This window comes from Arabidopsis lyrata (assembly GCF_000004255.2).
Source record: "Arabidopsis lyrata subsp. lyrata unplaced genomic scaffold ARALYscaffold_5, whole genome shotgun sequence".
NCBI classification, from domain to species: Eukaryota; Viridiplantae; Streptophyta; class Magnoliopsida; order Brassicales; family Brassicaceae; genus Arabidopsis; species Arabidopsis lyrata.
Genome location: NW_003302551.1, coordinates 15,567,551 through 15,583,653, shown reverse-complemented (window position 1 = coordinate 15,583,653; position 16,103 = coordinate 15,567,551). Strand labels below are relative to the sequence as shown.

Here is a 16,103-nt window from a genome sequence, read left to right as displayed (position 1 = left end):
AAAAAAAAAAAAAAAAGTTAATTATGAACAGAGAGCAAATTTAAATGCGGAGAGTCTGAATACGCTAAGATCTCTGAAAATTCGGTCAAAATTGAGACTTTCTCTGTAGAGTAAAGTAGTGAGAAACAGAATGATCGCCGACGACGATGAGAAGTGGCTTGCCGCCGCCATCGCCGCCGTTAAGCAACATGCTTTCTATATGCAGCGCGCTATCGTACCACTCCTTCTCCTCTCCTCTCTTCTTCATCAATAAATTTTCCAGTCGGGATCTTAGAACCCTAATTTCTGCATTGTTTTATAACGAATCTCCAATTGTAATCGCTCGCAGGACTCCAACAATCTGAAAGACGCTCTAAAGTTTTCTGCTCAAATGCTCAGCGAGCTTCGTACTTCCAAGCTTTCTCCTCATAAATACTATGAACTCTGTGAGTCAACTCGTTCGTTACCATCATCTTCCTCTATTTCGTAGCTCTTGTGTATGAATTTCATTTCCTTACTGCGATCTGATTTGTTCAGATATTCGAGTTTTTAATGAATTGGGGACATTGGAGATATTCTTCAAGGAAGAGACAGGGCGTGGTTGCTCCATTGCAGAGCTGTATGAGTTAGTGCAGCATGCCGGTAACATTTTGCCAAGATTGTAAGTTTTTTCCTTTTATGTTGAGAGTAATACATTGTCTGATTTTAACTTAGTAGATACATGCATACTCATCAATTGAATTTCAGGTATCTTCTCTGTACCATAGGATCTGTATATATCAAATCCAAGGACGTTACTGCTACGGATATACTTAAGGATCTTGTTGAAATGTGTCGAGCTGTTCAACATCCTCTACGTGGTCTTTTCTTGCGAAGTTATCTTGCTCAAGTTACTAGGGATAAGTTACCCAGCATTGGTTCTGACTTGGAAGGGTAAGTCCACACAACTTACTTAGTCTTCCTTTAACCTTCTGTTAGTTGAGTTTTGTTTGAGGTATGAAACGCATGTTAAGAGGCAAGTGTTTTGCTCTTCTCTCCAGAGATGGTGATGCACACATGAATGCTTTGGAGTTTGTGCTTCAAAATTTTACCGAGATGAACAAATTATGGGTTCGAATGCAACATCAGGTTGGTTGGAAGTACTATTGATATATATTTCTGCTCTCATATCCAGCATGTATGTATTGAAATATAGTTGCGAACCGTGAGAGTCCAATGTCTGATCATGCTGCTATTTACTCTTTGTGAATTTTCCTACTGAGCTGAACCTGAGTTGAGACTTTCTTGTATCCAGGGACCTAGTCGGGAGAAGGACAAACGGGAGAAAGAAAGGAATGAACTACGTGATCTTGTAATAGCATTAACTTGTAACTGATTCTTCTCATCTAGAAATTTGCGAGCAATGGTTCTTATTATTTTCTGAAAGACACCTTTTTTCTTCTCTTTACTGCCTGATTAGGTTGGGAAGAACCTTCATGTACTGAGTCAGTTGGAAGGTGTTGACCTTGGAATCTACAGAGATACTGTTCTTCCTAGAATACTGGAGCAGGTCTGCTTTTTTGTCTCCCTTTAGATAGTTTCAGCATACAAGCTTCCGTCTATGTGTTGCGGGAAATGAATTATGTATCACTATGTTTTAAAAGGTTGTCAACTGTAAGGATGAACTTGCACAGTGCTACCTAATGGATTGCATTATTCAAGTCTTTCCTGATGATTTCCACCTTCAAACTCTCGATGTATTATTGGGTGCTTGTCCACAACTTCAGGTAATTTTTCATGTAACCGACCACTTCTTCTTTTTATACAGTTTAAAAAGAAAAAAATGATAAGACTGCTAATAAACCTCATCCCATCAGAACATGTTTCTCCTAATATCCTTTCTGTCATTTTGTTTTTCAGCCATCTGTTGATATCAAGACGGTCCTTTCAGGTCTAATGGAAAGGCTTTCGAACTATGCTGCATCCAGTGTGGAAGCGTTGCCTAATTTCCTGCAAGTAGAAGCCTTTTCAAAGTTAAATTATGCCATTGGGAAGGTAAATCTTGTATCTAATCATGAAGTCAAAAGGGATAACTGAAACTGAGACTTTAATGTAAGTTTATTTATTAGGGATGCTAGTATTAGAAACAGCTGAAAAATCTAGCTTAATCCCCATGGTGTTGTAATATTATTGTGTAATTTTTGTTTCCCTACTTTCCACTGATTGTATCACATTGATAATCTCTTCACAGTTGTATTTATAAACAGCTGATTGAGTCTACATCTATTATGATTCAGGTTGTAGAAGCACAGGTAGACTTGCCGGCCGCAGCATCTGTAACACTGTATTTGTTTCTTCTGAAATTCACTCTCCATGTCTATTCCGATCGTCTGGACTATGTAGACGAAGTTTTGGTATAACGCTTTCTGAGGATGTATAAGCGTGTTAAGTTTATTCATGTGTAGTACTTTTTTTTTTAATGCTTAAAGCAGTTCTGATTGTTGCTAATACACATTGTTGTCTCTCTTTTTTTCTTTAGGGATCTTGTGTTACTCAACTATCTGCCACAGGAAAGCTTTGTGATGACAAGGCAGCAAAACAGATCGTCGCATTTCTTAGCGCTCCGTTGGAAAAGTATAATAATGTTGTAACTATCTTGAAGCTCACAAACTATCCTCGAGTAATGGAATACCTTGACCATGAGACAAACAAAGCAATGGCAATCATTATAGTTCAGAGCGTTTTGAAAAACAATACTCATATTGCTACTGCTGATGAGGTTTCCGTCTCCTTCCTCGATTTAGTTTCTTCTTTCAGCATTCTCTATTGATGTGGAGTTTCCTTTTATTGTTTGTTACAGGTCGATGCATTGTTTGAACTGGCAAAGGGTCTCATCAAGGATTTTGACGGAAAAGTTGATTATGAGGTTCTAGAACCCTTGTTCGTCGATTCTTATTGCAATTGTGTTCACAGTATTCTAGTCATTCGAAAGAAATGTTTTTCTTTAGATAACTTACGCTTTCAAACGGGAAACTATGTTGAGTTCTAGATTGATGAAGAAGATTTCCAGGAAGAGCAGAACCTTGTTGCACGGCTTGTTCACAAGCTCTACAGTGATGATCCAGAAGAAATGTCTAAGGTGTGTATTATAATTAATAGAGGCGTTACTATCAATGTGGCCTGTGTGTGCGATTCTTAATTCGTTTACCCAACTACAGATTATTTTCACAGTAAGGAAGCACATCCTGGCTGGAGGACCTAAGCGTTTGCCTTTAACTATACCACCCCTTGTCTTTTCCGCTCTCAAGGTTTGTATTTTTTACTGATCACTTCTTCGCTCCATCTCCAAACTGGAAAAGTTTAAGCTCAATTTAAAATTTGGGACGGTTGTGTCGTTTCCAGTTTTGTTGTGGATTCCATTAAACATTGTGTTTGAATTTTGAACTCCGCACATTGTGTTGATATGCTTGTGCAGTTAATTCGGCGACTGAGAGGTGGAGATGAAAACCCATTTGGAGATGATGCATCAGCAACACCAAAGAGAATTCTACAGCTTTTAAGTGAGGCAAGTGTACATACATCTTGATTGTTAGAAATAGTGAGGACAGTTTAGTTTCCTTGCAAACATCATTGGCTTTGTCCCAGTGATATATAGTATCTCTTTTTGCCAGAATTTCTATGATGCCAGTCGATTTTGAATCTCATTTTTTTACAGACCGTGGAAGTTCTATCTGATGTTTCTGCACCTGATTTGGCATTGCGCCTCTACTTGCAGTGTGCTCAGGTATATGATCGTTTGGTGTATCCACTATCCAAACCAACAATAGATATAGTGCATGAGCTGAAATTTTCTTTTATTGAATCCTCAGGCAGCAAATGACTGTGAGTTAGAAACAGTCACTTATGAGTTCTTCACAAAGGCATATCTTCTGTATGAAGAAGAAATTTCAGTAAGTGAATTTCTTAGGAGGCTACATGCAACTTTCTGCAAGAAAGACCTTGACGTAGCTTTAAATTTTGGGTGTTTTAGGATTCAAAGGCACAAGTAACAGCACTACGTTTAATAATAGGGACACTCCAGCGGATGCGTGTATTTAATGTTGAGAACAGAGATACTCTGACTCACAAGGCGACAGGGGTATCTTTCCTGACAAACCAGTTGAGTAAGTGAGTGCTACATTGAGTACTAACTAGGCTAAATTATGTTGTTGTAGTACTCTGCAAGACTCCTTAGGAAGCCAGATCAGTGTAGGGCTGTTTATGAGTGTTCGCATCTCTTCTGGGCTGACGAATGCGAGAACCTAAAAGATGGAGAGAGGTATGTGTACATATGAATGTATACTCTAAAATACTAAAATCTTAAAAACTTACGATTGGGAGCTGTATGCAATTAAGAAAGGGAAAAAAATTGAGGTATATTGAGAGTTTGACGTTTGGTGGGACACCAGGGTTGTGCTTTGTCTGAAGAGGGCACAAAGAATTGCAGATGCTGTTCAACAAATGGCCAATGCATCCCGTGGTACCAGTAGCACTGGGTCGGTGGCTCTATATGTCGAACTGCTGAACAAGTAAGTTTCTGTTTTAGTTGCACCTATTTAGTACCTACACTGCAAAATACTTGTAATTGAGTACTATGCCAGCTGTCACCGCTTTCTCTTAATGGTTTTACGAGTCAAATGCAGGTATCTCTACTTCTTGGAGAAAGGAAACCCACAAGTAACAGGCGATACAATCCAGAGCTTAGCTGAATTAATCAGAAGCGAGACGAAGAAGGTTGAGTCAGAGCCGTTCATAAATAGCACTATGCGTTACATCGAGTTTCAGAGACAGCAAGATGGCATGGATGAGAAATACGAGAAAATCAAAATGGAATGGTTTGAATGAATTTCTTTTTTGCTTTTTTTTTGGCACATCATCAATAATCATATGGCTTCTCGTCTTGTTGCAGAAGCATGAAGAGTAATCTTGAGAAATAAAACTTGTATCGTTACTTGTCTTTTCCTAGTTACACTCTCTCTACCAATAAACATGTTTGCAAAGTTTGAAACATACAAAATATGATCAGTGAAAGAAGTGGTGCGAGTGTGATTGTGCATAGCAGCATCTGAGTGAATTGTAGAAGCAAAAAGACGTTGATCCGACAAACTCCATTAATATTAAGAACAAAAAAGGACCAATCAAACTTGGGTGTCTGTCCATTAACACATTGATTCATTCATTGTTAGAAGATTAATATACCAAAACCAAATACATAAAAACAGAGATTTCCAATCATCATAGAATGGAGCATGCCTTCTGCGCTTTGCTCTTCTTCTTCTTCTGCTTCGGTGGTTGCAACACCACTCGAATAGCTGCATCAAACACCGCCTTCACATTCTGCACTCACATTATCAATATTAGCATTGACATTGACATAAGAAATTTGTCACAAGAGTAGACTAATCAATATACCTCTTGAGTTTTGGAACTGCATTCGATGTAAGTAGGTGCTCCTATTTGCTTCCTCAGCTCCTCTCCTTGAGCAGTAGTAATCGGGACAGCGCCAGGATGGTCGATAAAGAACTGTTTATCATCTCGAAGATCTGGAGAGCAAAGACACAAACTTAGTCGCACCTAATAAAGTAAAGGCGTGAGATCAGTAAAAAAAACAATGAAAATCTCACCAAGCTTTGTTCCAACAAGGATGATGGGGACACCAGGTGCGTAATGTTTCAACTCCGGGATCCACTGCAAACACAATTTGTGAGAAGAGTTCACAATGTGATGAAAACTCAGTAAATATGAAAGAAGATTGATGGATTCTTTTACCTTTTTGGAGACGTTTTCATAACTGGCTTTACTGATAAGAGAGAAGGCCAAAATGAAAACATCTGCTCCACGGTAACTCAGTGGTCTTAATCTGTTGTAATCCTCCTGCCCTGTTTTTTCATACCCCAATTTTCAAAATATTCAGATCCAAAACCAAAAGTATATAAAAAACCATATTCCGAATTCAATACAAGATAGTAAAATGAAAGACCTGCAGTATCCCACAATCCAAGATTCACAGTGCTTCCATTAACAACCACATTTGCACTGAAATTATCGAAAACGGTAGGCACATAATCCTGTATATTCACAAATTCAAGAACATGAGATATATGTTGTTGTGCTAATGAAACAAGAAACATGAGAGAATGAGTTGGACATAACCGTAGGGAAAGTGTTGCTCGTGTAAGAAATCAACAAACAAGTTTTTCCGACAGCTCCATCACCAACCGTCACGCACTTTACGAACCTCGAAGCGCTCATTTCCCCTCAAAGATTATTAATTTCAGGGATCTCAAAGATTTAGCGTTCAGATCTTCAGAACTATATAAAACAGGCCTGAAATTGGAGAATTCTTGATATTTTTACAAATCGGCCATCTGGGCATTGCGGATTCGAAAGGATTGGACTTTGTCCCAAAAATTGGAAACCCTATTACCCAAAGAAAGAGTGGAAACAAAAAAAAAAAAATTGAAAATTGGAAAGATGACAAAAACGAAAAAAACCAAGAGTTAGTTATGGCCGGGAAAAATGGCGCTGAAACGTTCTGCTGGAACAAAATAATCGCCAACCAAATTTGTCTCTTCTTTCTCTTTCTCTTTTAATAGCTCCCAACTAATCAAAACACCAAACTTACCAATCAATCTATTGTCTGTTTATTTATGGGAAATCAAATTAGGCACTCCTCTTTTTCTGCCGCTCAAACGAATCATCTCTCCTTTCTTCTGTTACGTACAAATCATGAGTGTTTGATTATCTATCACTAAACATGCTTACTTCTTTAAGCAATGCCCTTAACTACCTCACTAACTAGCTAACAAACACTTGTCCAAAGTTAATAATAGGTTGTTAGGTCACCTCCCAATGATTTCACTTGTTTCAAGCAATAATGATTCAATGAAAAGTCTTTAACCAATTTCATTTTCGAAAATAGCATAAACTCAACCTAACATTTTACCAAAAGATTTGGCTAGGATCAAAGCAAAAACATGGTGAAACAATTTGTTTGATTTGTCTTTCTCTCCTTAAGGAAGCAACCTCTTGACCTCCTCTTGATCCTCACCGATGCTCTTAGCTTGGTTGTACACAGACTCAAAGGCTTGCATACACACACTTGAAAACCCAACCATTGCCTGAAACACATGAGGGAATCCCATCTGCAAGTTATTTAGCGTCATGGCTCTAGTCACGCTCACTGACTTCTCATGCTTACTTTTCTCTTCTTCTGCTTTTCCTTTTAGCATCTCAACCTTTACTCTCTTCTCTATCACCGGGTTCTTTTTCCTGCTCTCAGGCACCGAGTATGGACTATACTTGCTCTCCAGCGCTCTCAGCGCAGCCGATTTCTTCTCAAAATCTTTTAACATGGATTCTGTTCTCTTCTTCTGCTTATGCTCGTCCGCTTGTTGAGCCACAATTCCATGGACTGCGGTTAAAAAGCTTTTGATCCCTTCAGATGCTACTTTATCAGGGATCCGATCAATAGCCAAATGCCATTCCTCGCAGAAACTGTAGATTTTTGACTCGTAGCTACTCCTAACAAGCGGATTCTTGCTGAACTGGAACAGACTTAACCTGAGCCAACCCGTGAGAGATTGGATGTAGTCACGCTGAGCTTTGACCAAGTTGCAGAAAGAGTGATGCCATTGTTGGACCTCGAGCTCAAGCTGAAGAGTTGATTGTCGGTGAAGCTCGGATGTGGGTTCAGTGGAGGGGATGGTGTTAAGGTACTTAAGCTGCTGAACAATATGGGTTTGAACCTGGTGGCTCTCGTACATACTCCTCCACATGCACATCAGCCTACATTACATTATACAAGAAGAACCTTGTTCACATTGACCAAATGGAGATACTTTAGATGGGAATGCACACAACTAACCCTTTAACAAGCTCTACGAGCTGAGGATAAAGCTCGGTCTCTCTGAGCTTGATGATCTCGTTAGAAGCGCTCTGGATGGCTTGTGAAGATACTGAGAGCTGAGATTCTAACTTCTCGACGTCTTTCTTAGCCTTCTCAGTCTTGACATACTCAGCTCTCTTCATCTCAAGCCTCCTCACTTGCTCCACTTTCTTCTCATGCTCCATCTTTATGCTCTCTGCATTCTGCAAATACCCACATTCACAAAACAACAAACACTCACTACTTGGCAACATATTTGTGCCAGTGTACATAACACATTATTCATCAGAATTAAGTACACACGTGGGTCTCTTACACTATCTGCTCACGCTTGGACCCACCACAAGCCTTTAATGCCACATGAATCAACCAAATTCCAAAACAAAACATTTATCCATATTTGGATGAAATCAAACTTCAAACTTAATTTTCAAACTTCTTCCACAAAGATAAATCCAAGTCTAATTGTTTTGTTGAAAGATTGAAACTTTATGAATGAAATGAAGTCAAAAAGTGAATACCTTGACCTCCTGATAAAGCTTCTTCTCCCAAGCATAGAGTCTATCCACTGTAGAGGAATGGCTACCAACAATGCAATTCCCTCCAATTACTCCTCCTGCGTTGCTGTATTCATTCAACTTAGGAAGAGCAAATGCTCTTGTCCAAAACGACGTCGGATTCAGATTACATTCGTAGTTACTATACATTTTCCCTGAAGACAGACACAAATCAAAATCACTCAGGCACCTGTAGTAATCATTACGAAGAAGAGCTTGATTGTTACCTGATTTGGTAAAGTCAGTGATAGAGGTTGAGATTTCAAGGAGAGAAGAGAGAGGTGCACCAGAATCTGCAGCTTTAAGAAAATATTCATCGACTTCTTTGATAATCTCCATAAGATCTTTACCATTCCTCGACACCACAACTGCTAACTCACTTCCCGTCGTCGTCGTCGTCATTGTATCTTTAGAGAATCCACTCACTACAGACGAAGCTTGAGGAGTAGCTGTCGTCGGAGCCGTCGTCACAGCAGCGTCAGAGCCAGTTCCGGTTCCTGTTGCGGTTCTTGTTGCGGTGGTTGTTTCCTCCTCCCACTCTTCCTCGGAGGAAGAAGGAGGCGGCGGTATAAACGGATCCCAGAAGTCCCATGTAGAAGAAGGCGGAGGAGGTGGAGGTGGCGGAGGAGGAGGAGGCGGAAGAGCAGAGGAAGTGGTGGTGGTGGTCCATGTGGTAGTTTCGGAGCCAGGGCTTAGAGGAGGAGGAGGAGGACGCGGCGGCGGAGGAGGAGGAGGAGATGGGGACGGAGGGTTGTGGTGGAGGTGAAGAGGAGTTTCTTTGGAAGAGAAGTGAACAAGGGAAGAGCCGACGGCGCGTAGAGAACGGAGATAAAGCGCGTGAGAAACAGAGAGAGTTTGTCTAGCTTTAACAAGATGTTTCAAGTATCTCTTCCTTGCTTTACAACGAGACACTATCTCTTTGCTATCTATTCTTGACTGACAACAACCCATTTCTTAAAGTACTCTCTGTCTGAAAAATGAAAAAAAATGGGTCTTTCTTCTCTCACTCACTATTCTTCTTCTTCTTCTTCACCATGCATCAAAAACAAAAGTCACTCCTTTTCTCTTTTCTTATCTTCTTCTGTCTTCTCAACTAATCTGATTTGAACTCAAAATCTATCTTCTTCTTCTTGTGCTTACCTCGTTTGTGTCAAAAAATTAACCAAAATGAAAAAGAAAAAAGAATAAGAAAAGATCTAAAGTTTGTCTTGATCTGAAACTCAAGAGTTTAACTTTAGGATTGGATGTTGAGGTTGATAGTTTTTATTTTCTTTAAGAGAGAAAAAAGGGTTTTTTAAAAAAAATTTGGCTTAGAAGGCCACTTTGGCTTCCCTGAGGAATGTAGTTGGAATTTGGGACTCTTCTTTTTCCAGTTTAACCTCACACTCACCTTAAGCTTTGGTCGGAGAGCCCTTTCCCCCAATTAAATCTCTTCTTTTTTCTTTTCTTCCAAAAACCACAACAGCCCATTTGACTAAAATATCCTTTATTTCTCAATTTTATTACAAAATGTACCATGGAATTATCAAAATTCAATTAACAAATTTACCTTTTTACCTTTTTCTGACAGTCAAAGTTTACAAGACTCGAGTTAATGCGGATACCAAAAATGCCTAACTTTCAAATAGAGAGAGAGATTAAGGGAAAAAAAAAACAAAAAGGATTTGTTTTTCACTTAACGGCTAACCAAGTTTTTACACCGTTTCATTTGCCGTGGTTAATAAAATAAGAGGGGCACTTCCGGAACTTTATACAATTTCAACGGATGTATTTTGGCCGAATTAAAAGAGAGGGTTAAGTATTTTACTTCACTTTAGCAAGTGGTAAGCGTTTCAATAAATTGGAAGCACAAGAGTCCAAATTGATATATAACACACATGATTGGTTTAACGATTACTAATTTCCCCTTAATTTTTGCTACAAACTTTACCACAAAAGTTGAGTGAAAGAGTAAGAGCAACCATTGATTGAATTATTGGTGATGCAGTAATAAGATTTTGATGGATTAATGAATGGTAACCACTCATGTCATCTTCCATCTTCTAGTTCTCTTTCTCTCATTAGATTTTTACATTTTACAACACTATTCTTGATCAATAACAATAATTGTAGACTGGCAAAGAAACTAATAACTTCAACTTTTATTACTGGTCAATTAAGACAATAATTGTGAAAAAAAAAATGGCAGCAACTTTAAGCTGACAAAAACATTAATAAATTACCAAGAAGAATTAAGCTCATCTCCCTTTTTGCTTCCTTCACTAGACTTAAGAATTATAAAAATTAGACTGATAAAAAATAAGTAAGAGTGGTTAGAGATTCTGATTGATACACAAAGTGATATCCTGGAACACCTTGAGCCTCTTCTTGTCCACTTTGGTTTCTGTTCCCAAAACAGCAGCCAAAATCGCATCTTCAAAGTCTTTGTTGTCTGGTAATCCACAGTCTGTTGCTTTCTTCTCCATTGACAATCTCCTTCTTGTGCTTGTGTTTGTCTCTCCTTCATGATCATCACCACCACCACCACTCAATATCCCCAACTCTTGGCTCGACGATCTCGTTCTCTTCAGCTTCTCGTTGTTACTGATGATCAACTTTGAAGAGAAGAACGGTTTTGCATCAACCCTTAATGGGTTTACTACTACTGGTGGATTCACACTCATCTTCACGTTCTCATCACCGAATCCATCACCATTGCTCAAACCAGGCTTAGATTTGGGCTTCACGTTCTGCTCACTACAAGGCTGAGGCTGCCATATAGAGGAAGATCCAAAGATTGCATCAAAGAGCCTTCTTTGTTCAACCTTATCATCTCCTCCTCTTCTCATCATCTCAGATCCAAGATCATTCAGCATCTGTTGCGCTCTCTCGTAAGCTTTAAGATGCGAATCCACACCTCTAGGACCATCAACAACCGCTGGTTTCACACGTCGTAAAGTCTCTTTGGCCTCATCGATCCTTCCTTGCTTCATAAGGCAGATACCAAGGTTGCACATTTTGTTGTTGTCCGGTGCTATAGATAAAGCTCTCCTGTATGCATCTTCAGCTTCCACAAAATTGTCTCTTTGCATCAGAGCCCATCCCAAGTTTCCCTGTTTTCGAATCATTATCCAATTTAGAATTAGCATAAACTTGGTAATTGCAGGAACGTTAAGCATATATTGAATTGCTCCTTACCAGTAACCGAGTGGCTTCTTGCTCCACAGAGACTTGAAACTTCTTGCCTTGAGATCTAGCCGTTTTGGTTCGTTTACCATTAAAGGCGAGTCCTTTCTGTATCAAGAAGAGCTTATGTTTCAGAAGTCCAATCTGGTCATCTAATCTCCCACACCTCTGCAACAACAAATCCATTTCAATACAAAATTAAACCAAATGCAAAATGAAACAGAGGAAATAGGGTTTAGTGTAAAGGACGGACCTTGTAGAGATCTAAGAGGATATTGTCGAGAGATTCCTGGGCTTGATCTGAACATCTAACTCTGAGTGATTTAATAGCTTCAATGGCTTCTTCAGCGCGGTTTTGTTGCTTCATCACAATAGCCATGTCTTTCAAAGCACTGTCCACTCTATCTCCAGCATTAATGGCCTTCCAAAACAGAGGAATTGCTCTCTCTGGATCCTTCTCCACCAACTGATCCATAAACAACCACACAAACAACAATCAGAGACAGAACAAAAATGCAAATCAAACACAAATCCAGATTCCGTGGACTTCAGATCTAACGAAAGGATATAATCAATCACCTGAACATTCTTTGCTCTGACATAAGGACTGTCTCCGACAGGAACTTTGTGGATAGCATGAAATGATTCAGATTGAGTCCGAGAGATACCAAGTGGCTTTGCAGGAGAACAAGGGGCTGATTTGGTCGGCCTGAATACATCTCTCATCATCTTTGGAATCGAAATGGAGAAGAAGAAGAAGAAGAAGAAGAAGAAGAAGAAGATGAAGACAAAAGGAATCTCGGCGGAGGATTAATGTGGGAACAAGGTTAGGATTTTAACAAGAGAGATCTGAATTATTATAAAAAGGTTTAAATCTTCGACCGTTGAGATCACTAGCCGTTGCGTTGCATTATGTATTTTTCTATTTCCGCGATTTACTCCGGAGGAGCGTTTCTTATCTACTCCCTTAACTTTCATATATTTTCGGATTAGCCCCGCTAAAAGAATATCAACAAATTAGGACAAAATAAATTTTGAGATTGATTTATAAAGAAACATATCCATTATAATTTAAATTTCTGTCTCAGTACATTGGTTTGGTGTTCAATGATTCGGGAAAAGTCACTAGAAAAACGAATATGGGCCCGTTTACATCATTATACGGCCCATCAAGCCCACAGTTGGAGTTCTTCCATAATCTTGCACAAAGTATCAAAAGCCGCTCATGTTGTTGTGGATCTTGGAGTTTTGGGATCCGCGTCCTTTGTCCTTGTATGTGTTTCTTGAAGACTGTGACTTTCTACGACCCCTGGCTGCTGTCATGGCTCTGCGTCTTACCTTGCCCAAATTTTTCTCCAGCTCTGCATCTTTCTCTTCCTCCTCCTGTACAAAGGAAGTAGTAACACTGATTTTTGCAAGTGATTTTCATTACTTCACACTCTCTTGAGTTCCTAACACAGAACATACTAACCTCATTGCTTTCACCGTTCTCGGTATTATCCAACTCAACTTCTGCCTCAACACCATCTGAACTTTTTTGCTCCTAAATCATGCCAAAAGCATATACTGTAAGTAGAGGACATCTTTACTTGGTACATGTTTCAGTTATATGATGAATTGGAAAGTTTTATACCTCGTCTTGCAACTGTAATGATTTCAATTCATTTAGGTTTCCTTCTTCATTTGATTCACAAGTCTGCTCTTCATCATCAGATTCCTCATCCTCATCAGAATCTTCACTCTTTTCCACCCCACCTTCAATAAACTATACAAGACAGAAACCACATATTCATTCTGTATTCCAGAGGAAACAAAACCAGAGAGAGACCAATGCTGCAAATTAGACTGCCTAAAATTTGAAATATATACGCAGTACCAAGAAACGATTGATTGAAGATTGATAAGCAGTGGTATAACTATGGTCATAGGCTCACGTACTTTATCGAGGTCAGTCTGCTCCTTTCTTGTGAACCCACTAGCTTCTAGATCTCTATCCAGAGCATTAGCATCTTTAGTTATATCGAAAAAAGATGGTCTGCTGTTCTCATCCACCTCCGTCTCCTCTGATTCACCTTTATCTTCATGGAAAGACATATTAAACCTGGAAGAAAGGACCAGAGTTCACAGAAAATTGAGAAGTTAAGGGTCAATCAACACATGGATTCAGCGACGGAGAGACTATTTATTACTAGGTATTGTGTACAAATGATGTATGTATATACTAAAAATAAATCAAATTGGTAACTAACCTTTTTCTGAAAAACTTGAAGATGCATTCGATATCACGGTCAAAGTACCTGAAAGACAAAAGTCATAAACAAACCAAGAGGCAAGAACACTGTATGGAAAATTGGAAGAGAGTACTGAGGCGTGGTGCAGAGATGAGAAATCACATACATTTGTGCATTTCGGTGTGAAACAGAAACCATTTGTGGAAAGTCGATCATTGTTATCTTCTCTTCATCATCAATCTAAAATATACATACATAAACAGGATGTGTCAATGAAAATTATTAGTAAGCAGAGGAAAAAACTAGCATGCTTACAGAAGTATTACTTAACTTAAATAAGAAGGCAGCTTCAAATAAATGCATGATATTTTCAGCAAAAATAGCTTACAAATAGAAGAAATTATTCAACTAGATATATCAAAGTATCTCACCATGATGTTAAACTCATTGAAGTCACAGTGAATTAGACCGTGCTCAGCCAAACGAACAACAATGCCAATGATCTTCTCAAAAATTGTCTCAGGATTCTGTAACTGCTTCACCTGAACCCTGCATAAATGAAAAAATGTGAAAAGATGTGATTCACAGCAGAAAGGGTGCAACTGTTTCTTAGTGAGTGAATGAAGCAAATGGTTCAGCTTTCTAAGAAACCCGAATCCAATGCATAAACACCTTAATATTAGCTAAAAATCAATATCCGACCACAACTCATCGGTAGATGATGACTAACAGCATAAAAATCATAACAACTTTTATTTGTGTGAATATGTAGTTAGGTCCTTACATGGGGTAACCTTGCACAAGGGACATGATAACACAATGCCTATTGCAGTCAATAGCTTTTGGAACCGGAAAGTCATGTTCTTCCAAAGCCTGCTCACCCAGAAGCCCAACAAACATTAGGCAAATAATAATAAAAGATGATACACCCACAATAATAGTGTTACATTAGTGGAAGAAGTCAATAACCTTCATAAAAGCAAATTCCTTGAGAGCTGCAAGTCGAGAGAGATACAACCAGCTAAAACTACTACGATGCCTCAAGTAGTCACGCTTAGACTTGACAGCCCTAAAGGAGGTTCTCCCTAGTCTATGTAACTTCATTGCCAGAATAGTTCCATCTTCCTGAGCGACCTCAAATATGTCTATTATATGCAAAGAACCAATAAATAAGATACACCAGCCACCGAAAAGATCTCTTCGACACACCAATAAAATAAATAGGAAAACAACGTACCTGACTCTTTACCGACACCAATTTGACGACCAACACCGGTAAATACACCACGGTTGACCAATGTTTTAATGGCAAGAAAGTCATAACCGAGATAGGTGAGTCGGAATCCATCATCTAGACAAAAAAGAAAGAAAGAAATAGCCATTACATTCTGCAACTTTACAAGACTTCCAATCCTCATAAGACATATCAAGAAAAGTTACTAATGTCTTTAGAGATAATTCCTCACATTTAGAGGCATCGTGGTGCAAAAGCTTATACTTGAGCAAGTTCTTCAGGACCTTGTATGTGCCTCCATGTCTGTGAATATAACAGGAATGTGAATTACACAATAAGTTTCATCATAACGAAAAATAAGCTTAATAAAGAATGGAAACATCCAAAGCATCAAAGACCGGGACATACTTGAGAGATGCAATGCGCTCCACGAGCTCAGAAGGAACAATCTCATGCTGCAAACACGAAAAACAGAGTACTTTTCAGAAAAGCAAAATGGTGATACACTAAAACTCTAAACCCTAAATTTCAATTCCAATTCCAATTAGAGAGGAGCACTAACGTTTCGCATTCCCATCTCGACGGCAGTGAGAACTCGAAAATCATCTTTGGATAGATATCTCAACACATTCACGTCAAGCTTCATCCTTTAAGCTGCAGTGTAAAACCCTTTCTACTCTGATGATCCAACTTTCTGAATAAAAAACAATTTCTCAAAATGCTGTGATATTGAATGAAACCCTAGACGACAAACCTAGAATGCCACTAAAAGGTAAGAACTTGAACAGGTAAAGTAATCAATAGATGTAGTACGATTAAATCCTGACGAATCTAGGTAAAGTTTGGGCAAGAACAGAGAAAATTAGGTTTATCAATCGACACAAACCTTGAAAGATGGAGATAACTTATGTCTAGAAACGAAATCACAGAAGCGATGCGAAAGCAACTATTGATTGTGAAGAAGCTTACGACGGCGGCGGTAGAGCGAAGAAATTCTTTTTGTGAACTCCTTGAGACAATCAATTGAATTC

The 16,103-nt window shown here is 38.9% G+C and overlaps 5 protein-coding genes across 6 annotated transcripts; 1 reads left to right on the top strand and 4 right to left on the bottom strand.

Annotated features, from left to right (window-relative positions):
• Positions 1 to 30: 30 nt before the first annotated feature.
• Positions 31 to 5,008, top strand: LOC9312150 (vacuolar protein sorting-associated protein 35C). The gene is made up of 21 exons (XM_021024268.1): positions 31 to 214; positions 329 to 425; positions 517 to 640; positions 727 to 912; positions 1,020 to 1,107; positions 1,274 to 1,330; positions 1,439 to 1,528; positions 1,623 to 1,745; positions 1,879 to 2,013; positions 2,256 to 2,372; positions 2,498 to 2,737; positions 2,819 to 2,884; positions 3,008 to 3,097; positions 3,177 to 3,266; positions 3,434 to 3,523; positions 3,674 to 3,742; positions 3,828 to 3,908; positions 3,989 to 4,096; positions 4,173 to 4,276; positions 4,407 to 4,526; positions 4,641 to 5,008. Exons 1-21 carry the CDS (start codon positions 131 to 133, stop codon positions 4,840 to 4,842), a joined length of 2,361 nt encoding a protein of 786 aa, XP_020879927.1. The 5' UTR covers positions 31 to 130; the 3' UTR covers positions 4,843 to 5,008.
• Positions 5,009 to 5,090: 82 nt separating this feature from the next.
• LOC9312149 (rac-like GTP-binding protein ARAC11) lies at positions 5,091 to 6,783 on the bottom strand. Its single transcript, XM_002876035.2, has 6 exons — positions 6,151 to 6,783; positions 5,978 to 6,065; positions 5,767 to 5,876; positions 5,622 to 5,685; positions 5,410 to 5,540; positions 5,091 to 5,334 (listed from the first exon to the last, which is right to left on the bottom strand). Exons 1-6 carry the CDS (start codon positions 6,247 to 6,249, stop codon positions 5,233 to 5,235), a joined length of 594 nt encoding a protein of 197 aa, XP_002876081.1. The 5' UTR covers positions 6,250 to 6,783; the 3' UTR covers positions 5,091 to 5,232.
• A 95-nt stretch (positions 6,784 to 6,878) lies between these two features.
• LOC9312148 (dynactin, 150 kDa isoform) lies at positions 6,879 to 9,812 on the bottom strand. Of its 2 annotated transcripts, XM_021024270.1 has the most exons (4): positions 8,670 to 9,806; positions 8,407 to 8,597; positions 7,865 to 8,088; positions 6,879 to 7,785 (listed from the first exon to the last, which is right to left on the bottom strand). In XM_021024270.1, exons 1-4 carry the CDS (start codon positions 9,391 to 9,393, stop codon positions 7,011 to 7,013), a joined length of 1,914 nt encoding a protein of 637 aa, XP_020879929.1. In that variant the 5' UTR covers positions 9,394 to 9,806; the 3' UTR covers positions 6,879 to 7,010. The 2 variants fall into 2 exon arrangements, with proteins under 2 accessions (XP_020879929.1, XP_020879928.1); XM_021024269.1 differs by having other exon boundaries at positions 8,407 to 9,812.
• Positions 9,813 to 10,563: 751 nt separating this feature from the next.
• LOC9312147 (protein POLLENLESS 3-LIKE 2) lies at positions 10,564 to 12,441 on the bottom strand. The gene is made up of 4 exons (XM_021024274.1): positions 12,187 to 12,441; positions 11,861 to 12,073; positions 11,620 to 11,775; positions 10,564 to 11,534 (listed from the first exon to the last, which is right to left on the bottom strand). Exons 1-4 carry the CDS (start codon positions 12,334 to 12,336, stop codon positions 10,755 to 10,757), a joined length of 1,299 nt encoding a protein of 432 aa, XP_020879933.1. The 5' UTR covers positions 12,337 to 12,441; the 3' UTR covers positions 10,564 to 10,754.
• Positions 12,442 to 12,647: 206 nt separating this feature from the next.
• On the bottom strand, positions 12,648 to 16,081 carry LOC9312146 (serine/threonine-protein kinase rio2). The gene is made up of 14 exons (XM_021024273.1): positions 15,959 to 16,081; positions 15,635 to 15,766; positions 15,481 to 15,527; positions 15,305 to 15,375; positions 15,076 to 15,189; positions 14,808 to 14,983; positions 14,623 to 14,711; positions 14,270 to 14,387; positions 14,005 to 14,078; positions 13,857 to 13,904; positions 13,546 to 13,708; positions 13,241 to 13,372; positions 13,079 to 13,150; positions 12,648 to 12,990 (listed from the first exon to the last, which is right to left on the bottom strand). The coding sequence occupies exons 2-14, from the start codon at positions 15,716 to 15,718 to the stop codon at positions 12,820 to 12,822; spliced, it is 1,359 nt and encodes a 452-aa protein (XP_020879932.1). The 5' UTR covers positions 15,719 to 15,766; positions 15,959 to 16,081; the 3' UTR covers positions 12,648 to 12,819.
• Positions 16,082 to 16,103: the final 22 nt, after the last annotated feature.